The sequence below is a fragment of the Hakea prostrata genome, chromosome 10, assembly GCF_041222555.1.
Source record: "Hakea prostrata isolate BN-2017 chromosome 10, UWA_Hpros_2, whole genome shotgun sequence".
Lineage (NCBI taxonomy): Eukaryota > Viridiplantae > Streptophyta > Magnoliopsida > Proteales > Proteaceae > Hakea > Hakea prostrata.
Window position 1 is genome coordinate 48,171,945 of NC_142609.1, and position 21,184 is coordinate 48,193,128.

The 21,184-nt window shown below is 38.6% G+C and overlaps 3 protein-coding genes across 4 annotated transcripts; 1 reads left to right on the top strand and 2 right to left on the bottom strand.

Annotated features, from left to right (window-relative positions):
* Positions 1 to 556: 556 nt before the first annotated feature.
* Positions 557 to 8,902, bottom strand: LOC149003599 (uncharacterized). The gene is made up of 5 exons (XM_089136268.1): positions 8,422 to 8,902; positions 7,662 to 7,964; positions 7,333 to 7,438; positions 1,842 to 1,985; positions 557 to 1,138 (listed from the first exon to the last, which is right to left on the bottom strand). Exons 2-5 carry the CDS (start codon positions 7,934 to 7,936, stop codon positions 878 to 880), a joined length of 786 nt encoding a protein of 261 aa, XP_088992394.1. The 5' UTR covers positions 7,937 to 7,964; positions 8,422 to 8,902; the 3' UTR covers positions 557 to 877.
* Positions 8,903 to 13,971: 5,069 nt separating this feature from the next.
* LOC149003600 (serine/threonine-protein kinase Nek6-like) lies at positions 13,972 to 20,672 on the bottom strand. Of its 2 annotated transcripts, none has more exons than XM_089136269.1 (14): positions 20,476 to 20,672; positions 19,986 to 20,231; positions 19,475 to 19,541; positions 18,703 to 18,768; positions 18,323 to 18,369; positions 18,190 to 18,235; positions 18,024 to 18,104; positions 17,896 to 17,938; positions 17,712 to 17,761; positions 16,905 to 16,986; positions 16,754 to 16,803; positions 16,558 to 16,631; positions 16,401 to 16,452; positions 13,972 to 16,318 (listed from the first exon to the last, which is right to left on the bottom strand). In XM_089136269.1, the coding sequence occupies exons 2-14, from the start codon at positions 20,105 to 20,107 to the stop codon at positions 15,137 to 15,139; spliced, it is 1,962 nt and encodes a 653-aa protein (XP_088992395.1). In that variant the 5' UTR covers positions 20,108 to 20,231; positions 20,476 to 20,672; the 3' UTR covers positions 13,972 to 15,136. The 2 variants fall into 2 exon arrangements, with proteins under 2 accessions (XP_088992395.1, XP_088992396.1); XM_089136270.1 differs by having other exon boundaries at positions 19,986 to 20,234.
* On the top strand, positions 14,016 to 14,822 carry LOC149003601 (uncharacterized). Its single transcript, XM_089138845.1, has one exon. The coding sequence runs from the start codon at positions 14,016 to 14,018 to the stop codon at positions 14,820 to 14,822; it is 807 nt and encodes a 268-aa protein (XP_088994971.1).
* Positions 20,673 to 21,184: the final 512 nt, after the last annotated feature.

The window sequence follows — 21,184 nt, forward strand, 5'->3', positions numbered from 1 at the left end:
TATTTGAATCATCGTATTACCACTAGGTAGTTGGTATAGACTATCAAAAAAATTGAACATGAATTCAAATATCAAATAGTATTCAACTACTTGTAAAGGACACTTAGAAGGATTAAATATGAATGCCAATTGAATGTACCAAATTTGTTTAAATTAAGTAAATATTTATCCAATCTAGAGGTATGTCTTTGCATATCAAGTTAAATTAAGTAACGTGAAATGACTTTTCTTTTTTTAATGGGAATTGATCAATAACAAGTTTGCTTTCCATAGAATTTTGGCTCTTGTTAGAAGATGCTTAGCTATTTCTTTTTGTTCTTTTTCTTGCATATCATAAATTGTTAGCCCAAACTGCTAGTCAACCCGAGTATAGACCGTTAACCTAAACCGTTAGTTAGCCTGAACCCAACCCGCACCAAACCGAAACCGGCCCGAAACCATTATTTGGCTAACGACTGTGTTTGGGCTAGATGTATTTGAGCCTGAAACCACTCCAAACCGCACCGTTGACATCCCTACTACACGGGTTCATTATCTACTCAAAGCTTAAACCCAAAATGTAGCCACTAGCCACCCTATCGTTAAGCCATTGGTACCAATTCTTAGTAACCTGACTCCACACAGCCGCAGTAATTGATAGGTGTTCATTACCTTAACAAAATTGGAAGCAAATTAAGCTTCAAATCTCAGATCCACTGCAACACTATGCTTCAAATATAGCCAACTAGCTGATAGTTGTAGACTTGTAGTCGATGGGGAAGACAAAAATGGTGCTCAATAATGAATATATGCATTTCAAATGAGATGAAGTATACTTAAAGTTGACAAAACTGAACAGTGAGGCTCTATGGACTAAAAAATCCTCTGTATGTAGCAATCAATTTGATTGATCTTTTGCTTCCTCTCCGACCAAGTCATCATATGTCACTGGTACACGTATCCTGTTCAGGACAGATACCCTTTTACCTTGAGAATCACTCTCTTCTGTTTCCTCACTTCGAATTTGTGGTGAATGCTGCAAGCTCTCTTTTGAGACCCGGTTACTGGTACCATCACAAGAATCATCTGCAATTTTCTGAGGAGGCCCCTCTTTGTTCTGCTGCGGCAATTGTTTTACTCTTTGCTGCCTGAACTGCTTCTGCAATGCCATGCCACACAAATTCAGAGATTATCAGTAGTCTTGCTTTTATGGGTAGGCAGCCCAAACTAACTACATCCACCACTCAACCACACCCAAACACACTGAACGGCGGGGGAGGGGAATTTTTGTTGTTGTTATGGTGTTGTCAATTAAACCCAAAGCACTACAAATCAGCAGGAACAACAAAAGAGACAAAAGGATCAGTTAGTGTTACCATGAAGTAGCAAATTTGGAATGTTAGGGCAATGGTTTACAACAGGGACAAGCTCATGCATCAGAATTTTGGCATGTCCAGATGGTCCAGTCTGTCTGAATCTTCTTCTTCTTCTTTCTCTTCCTCTATTTTTTTTTTTTTTTTTTTTTTGGGGGGGGGGGTGTTAAATGTCTGAATCTTCTGAACTATCACCAAGTCCTAGTGGACGGTTAGTAGAAGTGCCAGACAAAGGAAGGGAACTTAGTTCCAATAACATTCTTACTATGATGTGCGTGTGTGTGTGCATGCATGCTGTGAGAGAGAGAGACGGCGCAAGTCCAATAGCATGGCTCCAACCACTGCAGGATTTAGAAGGGGCAAATGTACACAACCTTAAGCCTGCTTCACAGACAAACCTTTTCCAAGTTTTGAACCCAGTCAGATGGTTGCAATGGTATAACCTAAACATTGCACTAAGGTTCTCACATGGAGAGAGAGAGAGATCACCTCAAATTCCTTGCCTTTCATCATTATCTCTTTGTAAGCCTTTGGTTCTCGTGCTTTCAAAATGCTCCATAATATGCCACCCCCTGTACGAAAGCGTCTACCATCAGTTGTCATCTGACCTCCACATGCCTGTATTGCATCCACCTGTAATTTCAAAAAGCCAAAAGAAATTAAAACCACGAACAAATTACATGTTATTTAAACAACCACCAATGAAAATCCACATTCTTGTAACCCAAGCATACCAAACCATATGGCAGTTTGAATTGTGTATAGACCATGAAGAAGGAAGCAATTAAATAAACTTAGTTGAGCCCATCTGACCCTCATCCCAAATGAAAAAGGTCAGCTAACTCCATCCTGTTTCACTGTTCAACTCCCATAAAAATCAATAGCAATACTAAGATCTTCAGAAAAAATCAATTGAGCAAAGTTATCTACTCAGCCTGAAATCTGCCACATTGCATGTCACATAGGGCCAAAAATTTTGGGCGGGTAGATCCCTAGGCTAAGGCCAGTCCCAGGCCATTATTGGGCTGTATATGGGCTATAATTTGACTTAATCAGGCTATAAACATGTTTGATTTTAAATGGACATTCAATGGAGTAATCTTTTGCATTTAACATCCTAATCCCTTGCAGGAGGAAATATTGAAATATGGTCCCTAAAGTTTGGGACGGTTCTAACGGTCAGACTGATTTAGACCCAAGTTTGAAATTTGGGTTTCCTATGGAGTATGAATATATAGAAAGGGAGGAAGAAAAGGAAGTTTACAAGAACCTTGGGGATGGGTTGATTGAACTTACTACTGACTTGAAGAACAAGTGGAATGCTCGAAGAACTTCATCTTGTAGGAATTTCCAGCAATAAGATGAAGAAGAAATCACATAGGAAAATAGAGAGAGTGGGAAAGAGAGGGGGGGGGGGGGGAAGATGGTAACACAACCACCCTAAGCCACTGTACATTGCTGGCAGAAATAAATAGAACTCAAAGTTCAATTCATCGATGGTCACAAAACCACCCTAAGCCGTTGTACATTGCTGACAGCAGTGCTCAAAATTCAAATCATCGCTCAGTTGAGTGTTTACATCAATATTTATGGCCAAATAGCCTAACATAGTTTCAAACTCTAACTAGGCCTCAAAATTAGAAACTAAAACCAAACTAGTCCTAAAATAAAAAGGAAAGGCCTAACTTGATTTTTCTATCAAAATCAATTTCAATTATTTTTGCGGTGGTTTTTAAAACATACGTGCTTCTTAACATGTATAAGAAAGGTTAAATCAATAAATTTGTAATGTTTTATAATTTTCTCTTGGTTTTACGAGCACCAACGCCAACGTGAGGAGCCGCGCATCATAGAGAAATCGCAGAGAGGAGAACCCTTGAATGCTTGACACAGATCAACTGACCAATTCCATGACCAAATTAATTCTATTCTCTCTTCTTTCTTCTTCAATTTTCCCTTAACTTTATGTGAGAACAGGGAAGCCTTTGAGTTACACAACTAATCAGAGATAGCACTGGCAAAGGTAGGGTTTCAAAAATCAACTCTTGATTGTGTCTTTTTGAATAAGCTTGGAAATTTAATTCAGCACTTCAGGTAAACTTTTCAACCTCTTTGGCAGAGTTTATGAAGGAGCAGCTGAGAAGGAATGAACGGGGTGAGAATGAGATGAAAGCAGAAATTGATAGGGGAAACAAGAGGAACTGATAGAGTAAATCCTTCTCTATTTCATTATGCATTCCCTTCCCAAACCGGAAGCTATTGCTAAACTTTCTGATGTTAAACCAAGGAAGAAGGGATCTATGAAATTTCAGAATTTCCCTATTTTGGATAAATCCAGGGTTTTGGGTTGGAATAGGGTAATTTTGGTAAGCTCTCCTCCTTCAACTCACAGCAGTACAATACAGTCCCCTTCTACCATTGCCACACTTCGCCAGCCCCTCCCCTTCCATCGTGGGCCTAGTCCACCCCCTCTCCTCCATTGCAGCCCATCCCTACCCCCACAGCTCCTCCCTCCCCTCTTCCCCTTCTCACTTGCGGCAACAGAATTCCCCCTTACCCTTTCTTTTTCTGCGATACCCCCTCTTCCCTTTTTTTTCTTCTAATTTTCAAATTTTCTGGTTCTTGGTTCTTGCAGCAAAACGAAACAGAAAAGAAAAAGAAAGATAAGAAAGAAAGAGAAAAGAAGAAAAGAAAAGAAAAGAAAAGAAAGAAGATCAAGAAAATGCAAGAATTGCCCCAACACCCTTCTTACCCTAGCTGCAAGACCCATTTCCCTCCTTTACCACAAGGTTTCCCAACCCCTTTTTCACCTACTGCAGGCTTTCTGGCTCGCCCAGTGTAAGTCTGAATCTTCCTTGGGTTTCACCAAATTGTCTGACTAAACTCTTCTCCTTCCCCATTCCCCTTTGAGCATATACCACCCTACCTTTATTGATCCAAATTATCCCATTCCCCTCCTATCAACCCTAATAATCCATTCCATAGGGGGTCTTGGGATATTCCCAAGACCCAATATACATAAATAATTGTCCTTTTCTCCCACTCAAGCCATCCCATAGGATATCCCATATTTTTAAATATCTCAAACATACCCAAAACCAACCCATTTAGCTTTGTTAACCAAGTATTAAACAATATTATTCTCCAAACCATTCCTTAAATAGCCCTAACTTCATTGAGAGCTCAATTATTTCCTGGTTCTTATTAAAGAGGATCTTGGAAGATCTAACCTAGACCCTAGGTTACATCAAATTTTTATCAATTAAAATTTTACTTTATTTTTTTGTAAGGCAGCTGTGTTCCATTAGTCAGTCTTGGCGCATTTTTCTTAGATTATTTTTCCAGTGTGATTCATCTGATTTTCATGTGTTGTCTCCTCTAAGATGTTGGGAAAGCAAAATCACCAACTTATGTTTCTATGCAAAATGAATCCTTAGCTCAATATGGCAGAGCACTTGGAATTATTCAGGGAATGTTGGTTTAAATCCAACATGATTCATACATTGTTCTAGCATGTGGTTTAAGTTGAATACTTTAAAAAGTGTTTGAACTATTGTATATTATGGGATCTGGTTGTTCTATTGTTGCTGGTCAAGTTTTAAAAACTTTAGCAACATAGAGAGGAATAGAGGAAAGCATATGAGGTGGAGATACAAATTCATGATTCCCTAGAAACATGATTCCAATGTTGAAACAGTGCTCCTAGCATAGAAACGTTATCAATGCATGCTAGTTTATGAAATAGAATTTTGAAAGACTATTATGAAGCATACAAGTTTTAAAATTAAAAAGAAAATCATTTCTGCACTCTGCAGAAAGATATGACAAACACATTTTTTAGTAGTTTCTTTTTTTTACTTATTGATTACCAAACACTTTTTGCATTTTGATCAGAAATCATTTTTAACACTGATTTTTGAAAAATAGGTAAAAATAAAAAATGAAAACCACGCCAGAGAGAGCCTTATTGACCAAGCAAGCCTACCAGTGAATAGCGTTTACAAGAAATAAATTGACTTTGAATAATAGACTGAAAGAAAACCTAAATGACCTCCAAAAAATAATGACTTTAGCCAAGGAGCTTTACCTGGGCTTCTAAGGGCAGGACAACAAGTCCAAGGGCTTTAATTAACGGCTGGATCTCCTTCACAAGATTAGTTTATAATTTCTATTTGAAAGCCTTTAGGTCCAAGAATCCTCCTATAACCTCAGCCTTTAGGACTGAGAGTCCTCTTCTAACTTTCATACAAACCCCATAGAGGGCTAATACAAGGTTCCAGTTGATTATCTAATTGTTTGCCAACTGCTCTAGTGCTCTTGCACAGGATCAGCCCAGGTAATTCCACATAGCTGCTGCCTAGGTGGGGAAGCCCTAGGAGAAGCCATAAGGCAAATAGGTGAAGACCTTCTCTTTCAACTGACTGTTGAATCAGCCCTCAACAGCACCAATCTTTAACCATTGACCCAGGTACAGTACAAAACCCCCTGCCCCCTTCTTTCCATTTAATTTTCCTTGTTTCATAGTACAAGAAACCCCATCAGAGCACCACCTTCATCTCCACAGACCTCAGAGTTCCACTATCATAATTCTCTCATAGTTGGTGTACATATATTCCCCTACATAAACCTGACTTTCAATCCCTGTATCAGCCAAACCTGAAAATCCTACCCTTGATTCTTGAGATTCTTGGTCAGAAACCCCAAATCATGGGACTGAAAATCAAGATTTTTCATGATTTTCAAGCCACCCAGCTAGATCCTTCGAACTTGGAGGATATTGTCCAGCCAATAAACTCTAAATTTGACCCAAGTTTCACCCAGCTCTGAATTCATTTCACCAGATGCACAGGCAATTAAGGTTTCTCCGTATTTCATCCCATCGAGAACTTACCTATTCCTCTTGAAACCTCACCTAATCTCATTAATAAAGAACCAGAACCTACTTCTGAGATCACCTGTTCTCAATACATTATCAACTTGATGATCATAATAAACATTCCACCATGATCTATATCACCCTAATTGAACATATGTTGGACTAGTAAAACTGTTGCTGGAGCTATTTCTGACTGACCTCTTGGCTGTTCAGATTTCATTCAATTGAGGCTACATCAGTGAGTATATATTTATGGATTTAAACAAATATATGAAGAAAAATTCCTATGTCAGTGGTGTAGCTCGGGCCCGGCCCTTTATAGATATCACCAAATACATGCTTCACCACCAAATCTACTCCACCGCTTCAACCTTGTGAAATGAACAACTGGATTAAACTAACATATGAGAAGAAAATTCATAGATGCTAACAGAATAGCTTTGGGCAATCCTTTACAGATACCATCAAATCAAATTCACCACTTCACCTTAAGTCATGCAATAACTGGTGCAATACAAATTAGTTTTTTCCTTTGCCATACATCCATGTATTTAGACAAATCCAGATTTTGACATCCCAACTTGACTGGTCAAACTGGTGATCCAGACTCCAGAAACATTTAGTCATTATGAGTGGGTGTGGCCAGTTTTCAGGATACACAAAAGAGAAGTCTACAGCAGCTAGCAAACTAAATGGATACACTGTTAGACTCATACCGTCAGTTAGAAAACCAAGGCAGTTGCAGATCCTCCCTCAAAAGAAGAAGAAGAAGAAGAAGAGAGAGAAGGGAAAAAAAGAAAAAAAGGGTTCCATTGCAATAATCACAAAATCACTCATTGCATAAATGCTGATAAGCATCTCGTAAGAAAATTAAGGGACATTCAACTAGTCTCAACTCTCAACTAGCATCGCCCTAAACCATTAGTTCCAGCAGAAACTGATTTTGAAATTCACAACATATTAAGATGTAGAAAAAAATTACTTTCTTATGAAAGAAAAAGTGTCTAGAACAATAATACCCTCAAATCAGTAATGAGTATCTATTGATCAGTTGACCACCTCTTATACATTAACATATTATAAAAATGGATCTAGATTGCATACCTCTTTGACAAGATCACTTAATGCACCAATTCCAAGGCAACCAACAGCATTCCAAACTAAGTATGATTTCTTTTCCTTCAAACGTCTACATGTGTCAATCACAAACCTGCAAAAAGGTATAATATTGAACAGAAATAATCAGAACCTCAAAATCATGAATAGCTTTCTAATTTGGCCTGCGTTGGTACATCTATGATGTATAGATTTATGTCTTATGTTCAGTGAGCAATGTTAGAAAATATAGCCATAGATATAATGATGATCACATAATTGCATGAATGCCATTAGGGATTGGAAATCATATAAATCAGAAATTTAGTAACACTTGCCTGTTTATGTCTGTGATGCTAGACGTTGAGATGCCCCTTTTCTTATTCTTATTCTTCTTCTTCTTTCTCTTCTCCTTCCCCTTCCACCTGCGGTTTCCATCAAGTGAGTCTTGAAGAGCCATTTTATCATCTTCTCTACTAGCTTCTATTGGTTCAATGTTCTTATCATGCTCCACACACTCACCTTCTTCTACATCAACCATATCAACATCTTCCATGCTTATATCATCGTTAAGGGAATCTAAAATACTCTCTTCACCTTCCAAGAAAGCCATGGAGCTTATAGATATTTTTTTATTCTACCTGTAAAATGTACATCAGAAAAATAAAAAATAAAAATGATGAATCACAGGTATCAACAAAACTTTCTCATAAAATCCTCATAAATTAAATGCCCAGATAAAATTACTGTTAAATTGAAAAGCAAAACAAGGGACAAAAAACCGATGCCCAAATAGAAAATCACACTAGACGAATGACCATAACGAAAAAAAATAATTAGTTTAGGGTAATGATTTTACAAAACATGCTTTGATTACGGGATTAAAACAAAAGAGAATGCTGCTTCATTTGAAATCCATCAATACCCTAAACTTCAAAACAAGATTGAATTATAAACAAAAACAGTGAAAATGAAGAACAGAGACGAAAATCCAGAGGCAATATTCATGAAAATGAATCCTACAGAAGAAGCATCGTTTGTGGAAAAACATGTAAACCCTTGAAGACCAAAATTGGAGAAACAATTCGCTTCACTTACAACGAAAACGAAATAGAACTCCGATGTGCCGGTGGATAAGCAGGTAAGCGATAGAACATCAAATCATCCTGTTGGTCTCTCCATGATAAAAGCTTTGTGTCAGTGCCACAACTCTCTTTAAGCAGTTTAACTGAAGTTGTGCTTTGGGATCTCGTGGGGTTTTGGCGGTTTCGGTTTGGGAAGAAAATTGGATCCGTTTGGTTGCAAGGTTTTGGAATATAAAAAGGGTTGTAATGAAGAGTATATCCAAATTCCTAAAAAAATATGGAAAAGTTAAGTGTTTGGTTACGAGAAAATTAGGGAACTTTATTCGCCTAAACGATCTGATGTATCCGAATGGAATCTATGAGAGAAATAGATTTCACGTGATAGATTCCGTTTGAATGTCTCACATATATCCACGTGATATATTTACCATTGCCAATGGTAGATAGCCTAGAGGTTAACAACTCAAACTCACATTTTCTCTTTCGCCAAAACGGTCACAGGAGAGAGGCGAAGAGAGGGAGATGGAGAAAACAGAACAGGGTCTGAGAGAAAACAGAGATAGAGAGAGTCGGAGAGGGAGAGGAACAGCAAGTGAAAAAAAAAAAAAAAAAAAACATAGAGAGAAACAGAGAGGCGGAGAGAGGGAGAGGAGGGGAGGTGAGATTAGGTGGAGGTGGACCTCAAAGCGAGGCGGCGGTCGGAGTCTTCAGAGGCGGTAGGGTTTTTCCAGAGAGAGGCGGTGGAAATCGGACTCAGTAACAAAGAGAAAGAAGAGGATTTCATGGCCATCAAGGGTTCTAAGCTACCACTCAGAGCCAAGAAACGTGCGAAGTTCATCCAGCGTTCCCTCAGCGTACGTAACCCTCCCCTTCTCTCTCTCGTCTCCTCAAAAATTGACTTTTGGGTAATTTTCGTGTGGACTACTTAGCTTAAACCCTACGTTAAAATCATTCTATTGCCCTTAACTTAAACCCTAGTTTTGAACTAAAAGGGGAGTCATTAAAATGGTAGGTAGGATGTATATATAAAAAAATTAAATTAAAAAAGAATAAAGGCAAATTTGTCATAAAAGTGATAATTTATCCTTAAATTGACATTTTCTATAGTATGGGATGCAAATGCAAAATTTAGATTTATTTGGACAAAAAATGGACAAAAAATGACATAAACAAACCAAGGCCGGACGAGAGACAAAAAGAACAAACTCAGCCCAACCACGAAAAAGGAGGAAGAAGAAAAGAACCTAAAAAAAAGAAAGGAAACCGAAGAAACAACAAAGGGAAAAGAATTCGGAACCAAAAGCCTAAGGGGTCCAAATAAAATTTGCCCCCCAAAAAAGAATAAAGGCAAATTGGTCATGAAAATGATAATTTGTCCTTAAAATTGATTTTTTCTATAACATAGGGGGAGGCATATGCAAAGTCTCAATTTTTTTGGACTAAAAATGGCATAGACCAAACCTCAGAGGGTCCATATGAAAATTACCCTACTTGATAAATACAATGGTTTGACAATGCAAAAGTAGTAGTTGATCCGGATTCGGTGGGGTTGGGGTGCACTTGAGTTGATCACTTCCAGGTACGCAAACATCAAGGGCCTATGCTGGAATATATCTTCCATCTCTTGATTCCCTAATCTTTATTCAAACTACACATGTTGAGTTTTGTTCAATTATTAAGCATTTATATGTTGATACGTACAGTAGATGATGAACCTGTAGGTGTGGAGCATGTAGCTGGAGATATGTTTGTTAGTTTTCCAGTAGGAGACATTATTCTTCTTCTAAAGGTAATAGCTGGGTTGCTTAAGCCATCAAAATCATATATGGGCTTTCATCTCTTAATGCTCTACTTGTCCCAATATAAGTAGGCAAGACTTCACAACTGGGGAGATGATGATCGCTTGAAGGTGTTGAAAACTTCTTACCAAACCATGGAAAAGTGGTGGTGATTGACAGGGTTCTTCCTCTACTTGCTGAGACCACTAGTGATGCCAAAGCCTTGTTCAGGTTGAGTACTGAGATGTGTTCACTAAGAAGATGAAGAAGAAGAAGAAGACAGAAGAACAACACTAAATTCACAACCTACCACCACGGTCAGACATGAGAGATCAACTATAGTATAATACCCAATGGCCATTATTAAAACCCAGATTAGTGAATTGGTCTCCTAATTAAATCTCTCTAATTGCTCTTATTAAGAATAAGAAGAAATGCATCAATAATGGATTAGTTTGAGAAGACTTGGTCAAGGGAGCTGGATTTACTGGTTTTCAATTAGTTTTTTCTGCTTTAGACCAGTGGGTCATGGAATTATATGAAAACTGCAATTAAGTTTTTCACCATTTGCAGCAAAATATACAATCAAGGCAGAGTGATGAATGCTTGGTTCAGATCTAATTAAGCAAAAGATACCATCACGGTAAGGTCTTATTTGCCTTGGCTGGTGGGTCTACTGGGGATAACATTACCAGGTTCGAGTTACTAACCATCAAACGAGGCATGGAAACAGCACTGAGCATGGGTTGCTTTGATAGATTTGAGATTCGGTCCTGAATGGTTTCAATTCAATCAATACATGGGCACTTCTCAACCTCATGGAGGATGGTGCGTGGGACTTGATTATGGAGATTAGAGAGCTTTAGAGCAGTTTCAATGTTTGTAAATTTATTCTTCATGTACGTGAGATTAATTTGTGTGTACTTTCCTGGCAGGATTTCTAGTTCCCCAGGAAATTCATCTTGCTGTAGATGCTATTCCATTCGCTTTGTCCTCACTGTGTAGGTGTGGAGCATGTAGCTGGAGATATGTTTGCTAGTGCTCCAAGAGGAGACATCATTCTTCTAAAGGTAATAGCTACCTTGCATAGCCATCAAAACTACATATGTGCTTTCACCTCTTCATGCTACTTCTCCCAATATATGCAGGCAATACTTCATAACTGGGGAGATGATGATTGCCTGAAGTTGTTGAAAGTTTGCTATGAAGCATTACCAAACCATGGAAAAGTAGTGGTAATTGACAGGGTTCTTCACGTACTTCCTGAGACAACTAGTGGTGCCAAAGCCATGTTCAGACTTGACTTGTCTATGCTGGCTCAGTTTCCTGGAGAAAAGCAGAGGACAGAAAATCAGTTAGAAAAATTGGCCAAGGGAGCTGGATTTACTGGTTTTAATTTAGTTTGTTCTGCTTTCAACCAGTGTGGGTCATGGAATTATATAAAAACTGCATTTAATTTCCTTTTGCAGTAATATATACAATCAATAGGCAGGATAATGTTTGCTTGGTTCACATCATTTTAAACAAAATAAATAAAGTTGTACCATATAGTATATGTTGTCTTTATAGACCCTTAGCAAAGTATAGTGCAAACACTGTAAAAATGATGTAATAACTATCCAAATGCACAAGAAGATATGCATGGTTCACCCAGAAGCTACATTCATGGTGAAGTACTGAGATGTGTTCAATACGAAGAAGAAGAAGAAGAATCAGAGCACAGCCATAAATTCATTTTCTACCACCACTGTCAAACATGAGAAACTAGTTATAATAAAATACCCAATGGCCATTATTAAAATCTGGATTAGTGAAATATTGGTCTCCTAAAATCTCTCAAACTGCTCTTGATACAAAAATTTTTATGTCCATCCAATTTACCACTGTTTTCTCCTCCGATCAAATTTAACTGAATCCAACTCAACATAAAACAGTCACAATGCCATTCTTATAAATAACTGAACTCACTGAACCTAATGGCAGAGAAGAAGAGCTTCAGCTGATCTATCACAACCTTCTTCTTTCCCTCATCACCAAGCCCATAGTTTGCTGAACACAGTCATTATGGCCATGAAGAAGATCGCCTGCGTCGTCCTTGTGGCTGCTGCCTCCATGAGTGCAGTCATGGCTTATGATGAGTCGCCGGCACCTGCACCGACCAATGCCGCAACTGCGGGATTGCCCATTGTTGGATCCCTCCTTGGCGCTTCGCTGCTTTCTTTCCTAACTTTCTACTTGCAATAAACTCTATCAATCAATCAAGAAAACGAAAAAGAAACAAAGCAGGAAGTAATAAGAAGAAAAGCATCAACTATGGATTAGTTTGCAGTTAGCGAATTTTTCTGGGTTTAATTTTCTGTATACTTTTTTATTTTACTAGTTTGGTACGAGAAGAAAGACTGTTCTTGTATCCATGGTTTCTTATTGAATAAATGAATCCTTTAATTTAAATAAGTTTTTTCAAATAAAATTAGAGCTTTCTGGGCCTAGTGTAGCAATCGAGTCAAGCTGCAGATTTCTCTGGCATTCCTGAGGATGCGAAGGAAAACCATATTTCCCTTTCAGTGTGAGAAACGCTGTTGTTTTCAAGAGGTGAAATCTTAAAACTTTCTCATTCTCTTTCCTCCACGCAAAGATAACAATTGCCATCACACCCTCAAGCGTCTCACTTCAATCACTCTAGACAGCGATTTCTGGCCAAACTCCTCCTTGATCTGCAATGGCACCGCCAGTCCTCTATAAAAAGTGACTCCAACCCATCTCACAAATTCAGCGGCACTCATTGTAATCGGCTTAGTTGGTGGCAATGGCGTTGGTGAATCTCTCCTCTGCAGCAATTCTGATGGTAATGGTGGTTATCTCTGCTGTTGCAGTGAATGCTCAGGAGATAGCTCCGACACCATCGATGGATTCTGGATTAGCTTGTGTTTCGTCGGTGTCAGGTGCTGTGGTTGGATTCTCCCTCTTGTTCTGTATCATCGGCTTTTTCCTGCAGTGAGCTATGTCGCAGTATGTTGCTTTTCTCTGACGTTTTCGACGATTTCTATTTCTCCGGCGATGATATGATTTGTTTCCTTTATCATCTGCTTGTTAGTTTTTCTTCTTGTTTTTTCCTCCAACCGGCTCTGCTTCTGTAACATATTATAGATTCATTGTTGTAAATGTATCGTCGTATGTCTTTATTTTATAAAATAAAAATACCTCTTTGACCTGATCCGCCTAACAGAGCTTGCATGGATATTGGTTGTATTCGTCTGAAAAGAACAAAAAAAAAAAGAGAAATTTCTCTGTCAATGAATAGGAAAAGAATAAGAAATCTTTATAGTTCTTTTACCAAAAAAAAATAATTATGGATCATGTGTAGGAAGAAGTCATATGAGTCCTCTGTAGAAAGCTCAGAGGAGGGCCGGATCGTGTTTTGTTTGGGTAGGATTGCAGGAAGAAGAAGAAGAAGAATATCCATGAACAAAAATGTCAAATTGTTGATGAAGAATCACTGTTTTGAACAATTTTGTGAAAACAATTTATTTTTAGAGATAATCTTGTAAAAGCAAACATGGGTTTGTGTAATCTCGTAGTTTATCGTGGATTTGGATTTGGATTTGGGATCGCCATGATTCTTGCAGAACCTGCATGGATGGACATGATTTTCAATAAATATCAAACATGTTAGGTGCGGCAGCCGCAGTCAGGATCACGCAGCCAACAAGATTTTTCAGGGGAAAGTAACAGCGCACCTGGTTTTATAAACCCGCGTTATCTCAAGATTCGGGAGATCTTTTATAAATGAAGTGGGGAAAAAGCTATTGAAGAAGAAAACCCAACAAATATGGCTACTTCCATCGCTCGCATATGCGCTACAAAGCTAATTAGACCCTGTCAATCTTCCTCTGTTTCTGTGTTTCCTACCTATTCCATCTCCCAGAGCCCCAAACCTTTTTCGTCCTCTTCTTCCTCTCCCTTTGATACCCTTTTCAGAGTAAGAACGGTCTCAAAGATCCCAGTGATACTATTGAAGAAACCCATAAACCATGATACAGGTTTCTTCAGATTTTACTCGAACTTTGGGAAAAAGTTCAACCCTCCTCTTCAGTTGTCGGAAATATCAAGAGACCCAATTGGTGGTCTCAGATTTTTCTCAACACCTTGTGATGATACGAACTCGGAAGAAGTCAAATTCCCAGGTCAGAACCCTGAATCCAAACAAGAAGACACCGGAGGCCCGACAATCCAGCGCGATTTCTCTGCTCTCGCTAATGAAACGAGGCAAGAGTTGGATGGACTGCTGAGGACTATATTTGATTTAAGCATAGCTGTTGCTCTTCTGGGTTTTGCCCAGCTTGCTTGTAGTGCTTGGATCTTTTATATTTCTCGATCTTCGTCGATTACAGAGTTGTCAATTCAGAGTCTTGTAGCGTTCGCTTTCCCCTTTTCTCTGGCATTCTTCCTGCGGCGATCGCTGAAGCCAATGTGTTTCTCTTGGAGGATGGAGGAGCAAGGACGATTGCAGATTCTGGGTCTGACTCAACAGATTGCAAAAAATGTTGATCTCTTCTTTGTGCGCGTTTGTGTTGTTTCATTGATTTGTTCTGTAGGCATGTCTGTTGGATTATTGTTTACCGTGATATCAGGATGAGTTATATGAAGTATACATTGTAGGCAAAAAAAATGTGTCTTGTTGCCCAGTTTTACTATCAACATTCACTGGTGTATTTATATAGAATTCCAGTCATACTATGATTCATTGCAACACAATTGCTTCAGCTTCAATGAGAAAAATCAAGAACCTTCAAATCCACAGAAAAAATAACACAAAGAACTATACAAATGACATCAACTCAGCTCTGGGTTGGGGTGCTAAGGTGGGAAATATTGCAGGTAGTAATTGTCTAACTCAAAAATCTACTGTGCGGTGGCACCCATAAATATATCAATAAACAGCCTCAGTTTTCAGGTATCAGGTTTTGGGTTATAGGTTGCCCCACCAAATTTCTGTGCAGTCATTAGGCTCTTTGTCAACCAAATTGCGGTTTCTCTGGATGATACCACTTCTCCCCCAAATGGTCTCAGCACACCGGCAAGTTCCTCGATCCTATCTTGTTTAAGTAATTGAGCACATAACTCTAGCAGGGATTCAAGAGCATCAGCCCTTTGCCGGCTGTGATTATCTATGTCAACCCGTGTACTATCACCATTTGGAGCAGTCACTGTATTCATCAGTGAGATGTCATTCGTAACCCAATTGATGATACCATTTCCTTCTTTCTCATGGTGAACTTGTTTAACCAGTTTTGGCCCTGCATCATCGTCATCACTGATTGTACTACCCGATGAAGTAAAGTCTGGGGGAGCACAAGGTGGAGACTGATCAGGTTTTTCCACTTGCTTCAAATAGCATATATCTGTTGCTGCATCTGTGTTATGGCTAACGTTTTCCCTAGCTGATGATAATGTTTCGTTGTCTGGAGATGCAACTGGGCCTGTGGAAACGGCAATGGATGATGCTCCTGTTGGCATGTCAACTGATTTTGCATCCCCACCCTCTATATGCTCCAGCACAAGATTTTCAAAGGCAGATTGGGTCAATGAATCCTCAGCAATAACTCCTTTAGTCTTCATATCAATCTCTTCAGCTGATGGGGAATGTCCGGAAAAAGGATACTCCATGTGTTCATCTTTTTTATTACTGATTGCTGTACTCAGCGAGGAGCTTTCCGTGTCGGTGCTTTCAGTTTGTTGAAAACATTTGGGATCAACTTCATCTCCACTAGGAGCCGTCATCTCACTGTCCCTACTACCTCCTTGCAGACTCCCATTGTTGTAAGTTACTTCCTTGGGATAGCTTGTAGGGTCAACCATGCTTGTTTTAGCATTACCTAGGTCTCGTATATTTCCTTGCCACGCATCAGTGTCTGTGACAATCTCCCTGGTACTTATCATCTCCCTTGGTGAATCTTTTTTTGGCTCTCTCCCTTTGCCATCCATTCCAGATTCAGACCTACTAGAAGATTGGTTTTGAGTTAATTTATTCCCTGAGTTATTCGCAGTTTTTACCGGAAGAAAAACTGGAGATGGGTCACAGCATTCAGTCACATATGGTTGCAGGTAGGGATTCCTCAACATCTCAGCAGCCTATTACATCATAAAGGCGAAACCAATGTGTTAGAATGAGTGATGGAATTGAATTGATAAAGATAGAATGCTTTAAACTCACTGTTGGTCTATGTTCTGGGTTCTTTCTCAGCATGCTCTTGATTAACCGTTTCCTGTGATGCGCAAAAGCCATCAATGTCAATTGCATTAATAATAGAAACAAAAGTTTTTACATGTTGAACAAGAAAAATGACAAATTTGGAGACCAAGAAACTTACAGTGAAGAGGAATACACAGGTGGAAGTGGAGAAATGGAGGATCTGTTTATCTTGTTGACTAATCCAGCCATATCCTGTACATTTTAGTTATTAACAAATATGTTTTGCTCTCAGTTTCCTGAGAAAGTAAAGGTTTTCTTCTAACTATGAAAAATACTTTGGAGAACTGAGAAATCTAGTGCAGTCGTAGACTTACAGGAGCCCTGAATGCAGGTTGATGAGCAGCAATTTCAAACATGCAGCAACCTGATAAAGTGGCAAAGTGTTAGTTCTAGGAAGCAACCAGGCATGCATGAGCTTGCCATATGTAATGAATGAAAATAGAAGCATGCAACCATAGTTTTCACCTAGTGACCAAATATCTGACTTGTAGCCATAAGGAATATCTGCAAGGAGCTCGGGGCACATGTAGTTTGGAGTTCCCACAACCTGCATAAGATGCACCATAAAACTGTCTGTATAAGCAGTTCCAATCATCACTAGTGTGCACAAGCTTAAATAGAGATCAGCAAGTCAAACTTTGCATCGTTAACATGTCAGATATCGGAAAGCTAGGGGAGTTGTGCTGGGCTTATCCATGAAACTTCTGACCCAACCTCCTACACATTTGCAGGTTTGAAGTCCAAACCTGTTTGCTTTTTTTGCTTGAGGGTCTTTTTTTTTGGGGTGGTTGTAATGGAATGGGAAGGAGAGAAGGAATCCAAAGTATTGGGATTACTTAAACTGTGGTGGGCTGCCTCTGTTTAACATATCATGGACACTTCTATTTGATGTTAAGCTCAAACATAAACCATATGGTGTGCAGAAGACATAATGCATGTCTTTTACAGTATCTTTCTATTTTGAAAACCATACATAATGGAACTGATGTATTGTGGGAGACCTTCTGTAATTTCATCCCAACTACTACTCTGGCTTATGCTCTTGGTTGGAGGCAATTGTTTCAAGAATAGTGAACTCAAGGCAGGGCGGGCGGAAGCAAGAAATGTCCATGTGGGTCAGCAATAAGATACACCCAACAGCAGAGAAATGTACATGCTGGTGGTTTTATGGTAACTCATGATCCGAAATAATCAGTGAAAGGAATTTAATGTTTCATTTATCAAACAAATCATAATAGAACTAATGATGGGAGAGTAGAGACAAAGACATACAGAGGAAGCAAGGTCATCTGTACTTAGCAATTTTGCTAGTCCAAAATCACCTGCAGAAACCACACACAGCAGATTCAAACACTGACATATGTAAGCAAAACAATACCAAATTTGGATTGCATTTTGTAGAGAAGGGGTGTGGATGTGGGGAAGAGAAGGAGGGAGAGGGAGAATGCCTTCTTACCAAGGCGAATGTCATTGTCCTTTGTGAGAAATATGTTGGAGCACTGAAAATCACAGAAACCATGGGTTATTAAATTGATTCATGACTGATACTATCTTCAAAACTTGGATGAGAAACCGAGTATATACCTTCAGATCCCTGTGGAGGACCCTGTTGGAGTGCAGGTAGTCCACCGCAAGCAACAACTGGGTCAGCCATTTGCAGAGCTTCTGGATGATACATAAAACACAGCAGGTGTTAGCACTGACAGCACGGATATGTAAAATTTGAGATACTGTCTTCCTTGATCTTTACCTTCTCAGGGAAAAATTTTCCTCTAGCTTTCTTTATCGTCTCAGCCCTGACCATAGAAATATTTAAGATAACTAAGCATTCCTTCTCATGATTCCACAGCAATAAAACAAAATCCAGAGGAAGAATAACCTACATGTCTCCAGCTTCACAATAGCTTGTCACTATGCAAACATAGCAGTCCTGTATATGTAAATTAATCCAGATCAACATCATTACAAACTTGGAAACTATAAAAATTACAAAAAAGAAGGGTGAAGCCGATGTCAAATGTTGTTGCACAAGCAGAGTCCAGGGGGGCAATTTTCCTACGCAGCCTTAACCCAGCAGTTTTTGCTGAGAGGCTGTTTCAATACCTTAACCCCAGGCTACAACTGTGTTCCACCAACCATTGCACCAAGGCCTGCCCTTTTGGAATCTATAATTACAGAAGCATTGTATTGGATATGTTCTATCTTTTTAGTTTCTGTTTCAGTCATGTGCTAAGCAATATACTGCACATTGCTAAGATTCTACCTTTTCCACCCAAGCATCTTTATACTCCACGATGTATGGGTTTTTCAGTTTTGAGATCAAGTCCATCTGCAAAATAAATAATTTAGTGAGAATAGAGCAAAGGAAAAGCTTAAACTAAAATCTTTCTTCTTGACTGACTTTACCCAGTAGTTATCTTTCTATGTGTTTTTTTACTATAAAAAGAAACAAAAGTCAAAGATTGCTATTTTGAGGTTAAGTCAACTAGAATAAGCCATTCATTGGAATAAGGATTGGGAGACACTACCAAACAGTTTCTCAAAAACAAGATTACTCAGCTGAGTTAGAACATTAGGTAAATAATCAGGGCATTTATGTTTCTGTTTCACCTCAAAACTATAATCTGTGGATGGTCTTGGTCCTTAAGTCTTTAACTCCCACGGTGAGTGCTGAAGGTAGCTTCAGGTTTCTTAAAATGTTCTAACATAGAAAAGTGACAAACTGGTGGAACAGTGAAGTTCGTCCCATGCTGAACAAGTGATCAGAGTCTTGAGACAGGCTCTCTGCAACAGTGGGGGTGAGACTGTATATTATAAGCCTCCCCAGGCCCATTGATACACTGTACATTAGCCCTTATACCTCATTCCCATTCTATCCTTATTGATGCACTCCTCTATACCCACTTGCTAATTCCTGATGGCCTATCAGTTTATAAATTTATAAATCAGGAAAAGAAAATATATCCCTCTTTGAGTCACTAGAAACATTTAGCTTAAAGAAACTAAACAAGAAAGGGGGCTTTACAAAAACAAACCTCTTGATGAGCTGTGCGCTTGAACTTCTCTGTTTGCTTAGCCAGACGGATCTTCTTTAAAACGTACCTACAAATGGTAAAGAAATATCAGATAATAAACACAAATTCATAATATAAATGAAAAAAAAAAGAAGAAGGCTGCTTGGGTGATCTCTCACTCTCCCATCTCCCTTTCATTTATCCATCTATACAGTTCACTCAAAAATCCTTTCGAGCATATTACAGAAGATTCCAACCCACACCGACAATGGGTACATCGCCAAAGTACATGAAGGTTCTAGGTACGGAAAAACGTTTTCTGAGCAAAAATTACATTACGAATGAAATCTAAAACTGAAATCGGATGAAGATTCTCTTTCCTTAAAATGGTTATCTTTTCTTTTTTTGGTAATGACTTAAAATGGTTATCTAAGAGTGGAAGAAAGAAAGAATTGGTGAAGAACCATAAAGAACTTTGAGGGGAAAATGAGAAACAGTGGCAGAGACTAACGAAGACGGCAATAATTTTTACCTTTTTTTCTGAGTCTTGTGGAGGACAAGAAATGCCGCACCAAAAGCTCCCCTTCCGATCTGCTCTATTACTTCATACTCTTCCATCTTTGATTTTGATTCTTCACTGTTCATAACCTCCATAAGCAGCACCCTCGACAAAGCCCAGAATCCACACTCAAAAACCCTTCAAATCCCAAAACCAAAGCTACCTTCACTGTCAATTGCAACAACCCTGAAAGCTTTTCTTCCAATTCTTCAGCTTTTCCTGCTTTTATTTCATCAACAAACGGCATTAAATGGATCAAGACAGAGAGAATTGAAGTTTCACTGAAATCATGAAAAAACCATGTACCCACTACCGACACCTGAAGAGTTTCGGAACATTAAATTCCACATTTATTCATCCAATTTCTCCCAACCCAAAATAAATTAAACATTAAAACTACGCAGAGAACAAATTAATAGAGTAAAACAAAACAAGAATTTAAGGCAAGAGCAACCCAGATTACCAAATCAAGAGCTCGAACCACATAAACTCTCCTTTACTGAAAAATCTGAAGAATTCTTCAATTGAGAGACAAAGAAACTAAGGTAATGAAAAGCAGAAAAAGTGGAAAGATTGAGTAGTGTGGTCGAAAGGTATGTTGAAGTCCACTATAGTTTAATGCCTCAAAGGTGGACTTTGCTTGCTCTCCCAGATTCCTTGTAAATCATTATACATTTATACCAACCAGAAATTTCCCGGGCTAAATTTTTGAGAATAAATTTCCCTTTTTGATTTGTTTGTTTTATCTCCACTAAAGCTTTTCCAGTGTGATGTCCCCTTCATTCATATAATATCTGGACATTAAGATTGGCTCAATTTAGTATAAGATACATTAGTGTATTTCATCTTATACATAGATTTGTAATTATTTTCGTCCTAATCAAGGATTTAGATTGATTAAGATATCATATTCAATCAATGTTGGTGTGGTAACTGTAGTTTAAGATAATAACATCATTAGAATCCTAAGCAAACTTCGAATTTGTCGATAATTTGACAAAGAGACCCGGAAAGAGAGGGATTTGATAGGTGCGCAAATTCCATCCGCTACTTTAGCTTTTTAGCCACTTTAGCCATCCTAAAGAAAAAACACTCATTTTCTTAATATTAGCATTAAAAAAAAAAAGGTGGGATGTGATGCTAAAATTATTTCAATCACCAATGATTAAGCC

Excerpts from the sequence above, each read along its gene's own strand:
- LOC149003599 (XM_089136268.1), bottom strand. The coding sequence starts at position 7,936 with ATGGCTTTCTTGGAAGGTGAAGAGAGTATTTTAGATTCCCTTAACGAT. Across the intron at positions 7,439-7,661 it reads AGCATCACAGACATAAACAG|GTTTGTGATTGACACATGTA; the intron begins GCAAGTGTTACT and ends ACCTTTTTGCAG. Across the intron at positions 1,139-1,841 it reads TGAAAGGCAAGGAATTTGAG|AAGCAGTTCAGGCAGCAAAG; the intron begins GTGATCTCTCTC and ends ATGGCATTGCAG.
- LOC149003601 (XM_089138845.1), top strand. The coding sequence starts at position 14,016 with ATGGCTACTTCCATCGCTCGCATATGCGCTACAAAGCTAATTAGACCC.
- LOC149003600 (XM_089136269.1), bottom strand. The coding sequence starts at position 20,107 with ATGGAGGTTATGAACAGTGAAGAATCAAAATCAAAGATGGAAGAGTAT. Across the intron at positions 18,236-18,322 it reads TATTGTGAAGCTGGAGACAT|GGCTGAGACGATAAAGAAAG; the intron begins GTAGGTTATTCT and ends TTCTATGGTCAG. Across the intron at positions 16,632-16,753 it reads AACCTGCATTCAGGGCTCCT|GATATGGCTGGATTAGTCAA; the intron begins GTAAGTCTACGA and ends TAAAATGTACAG.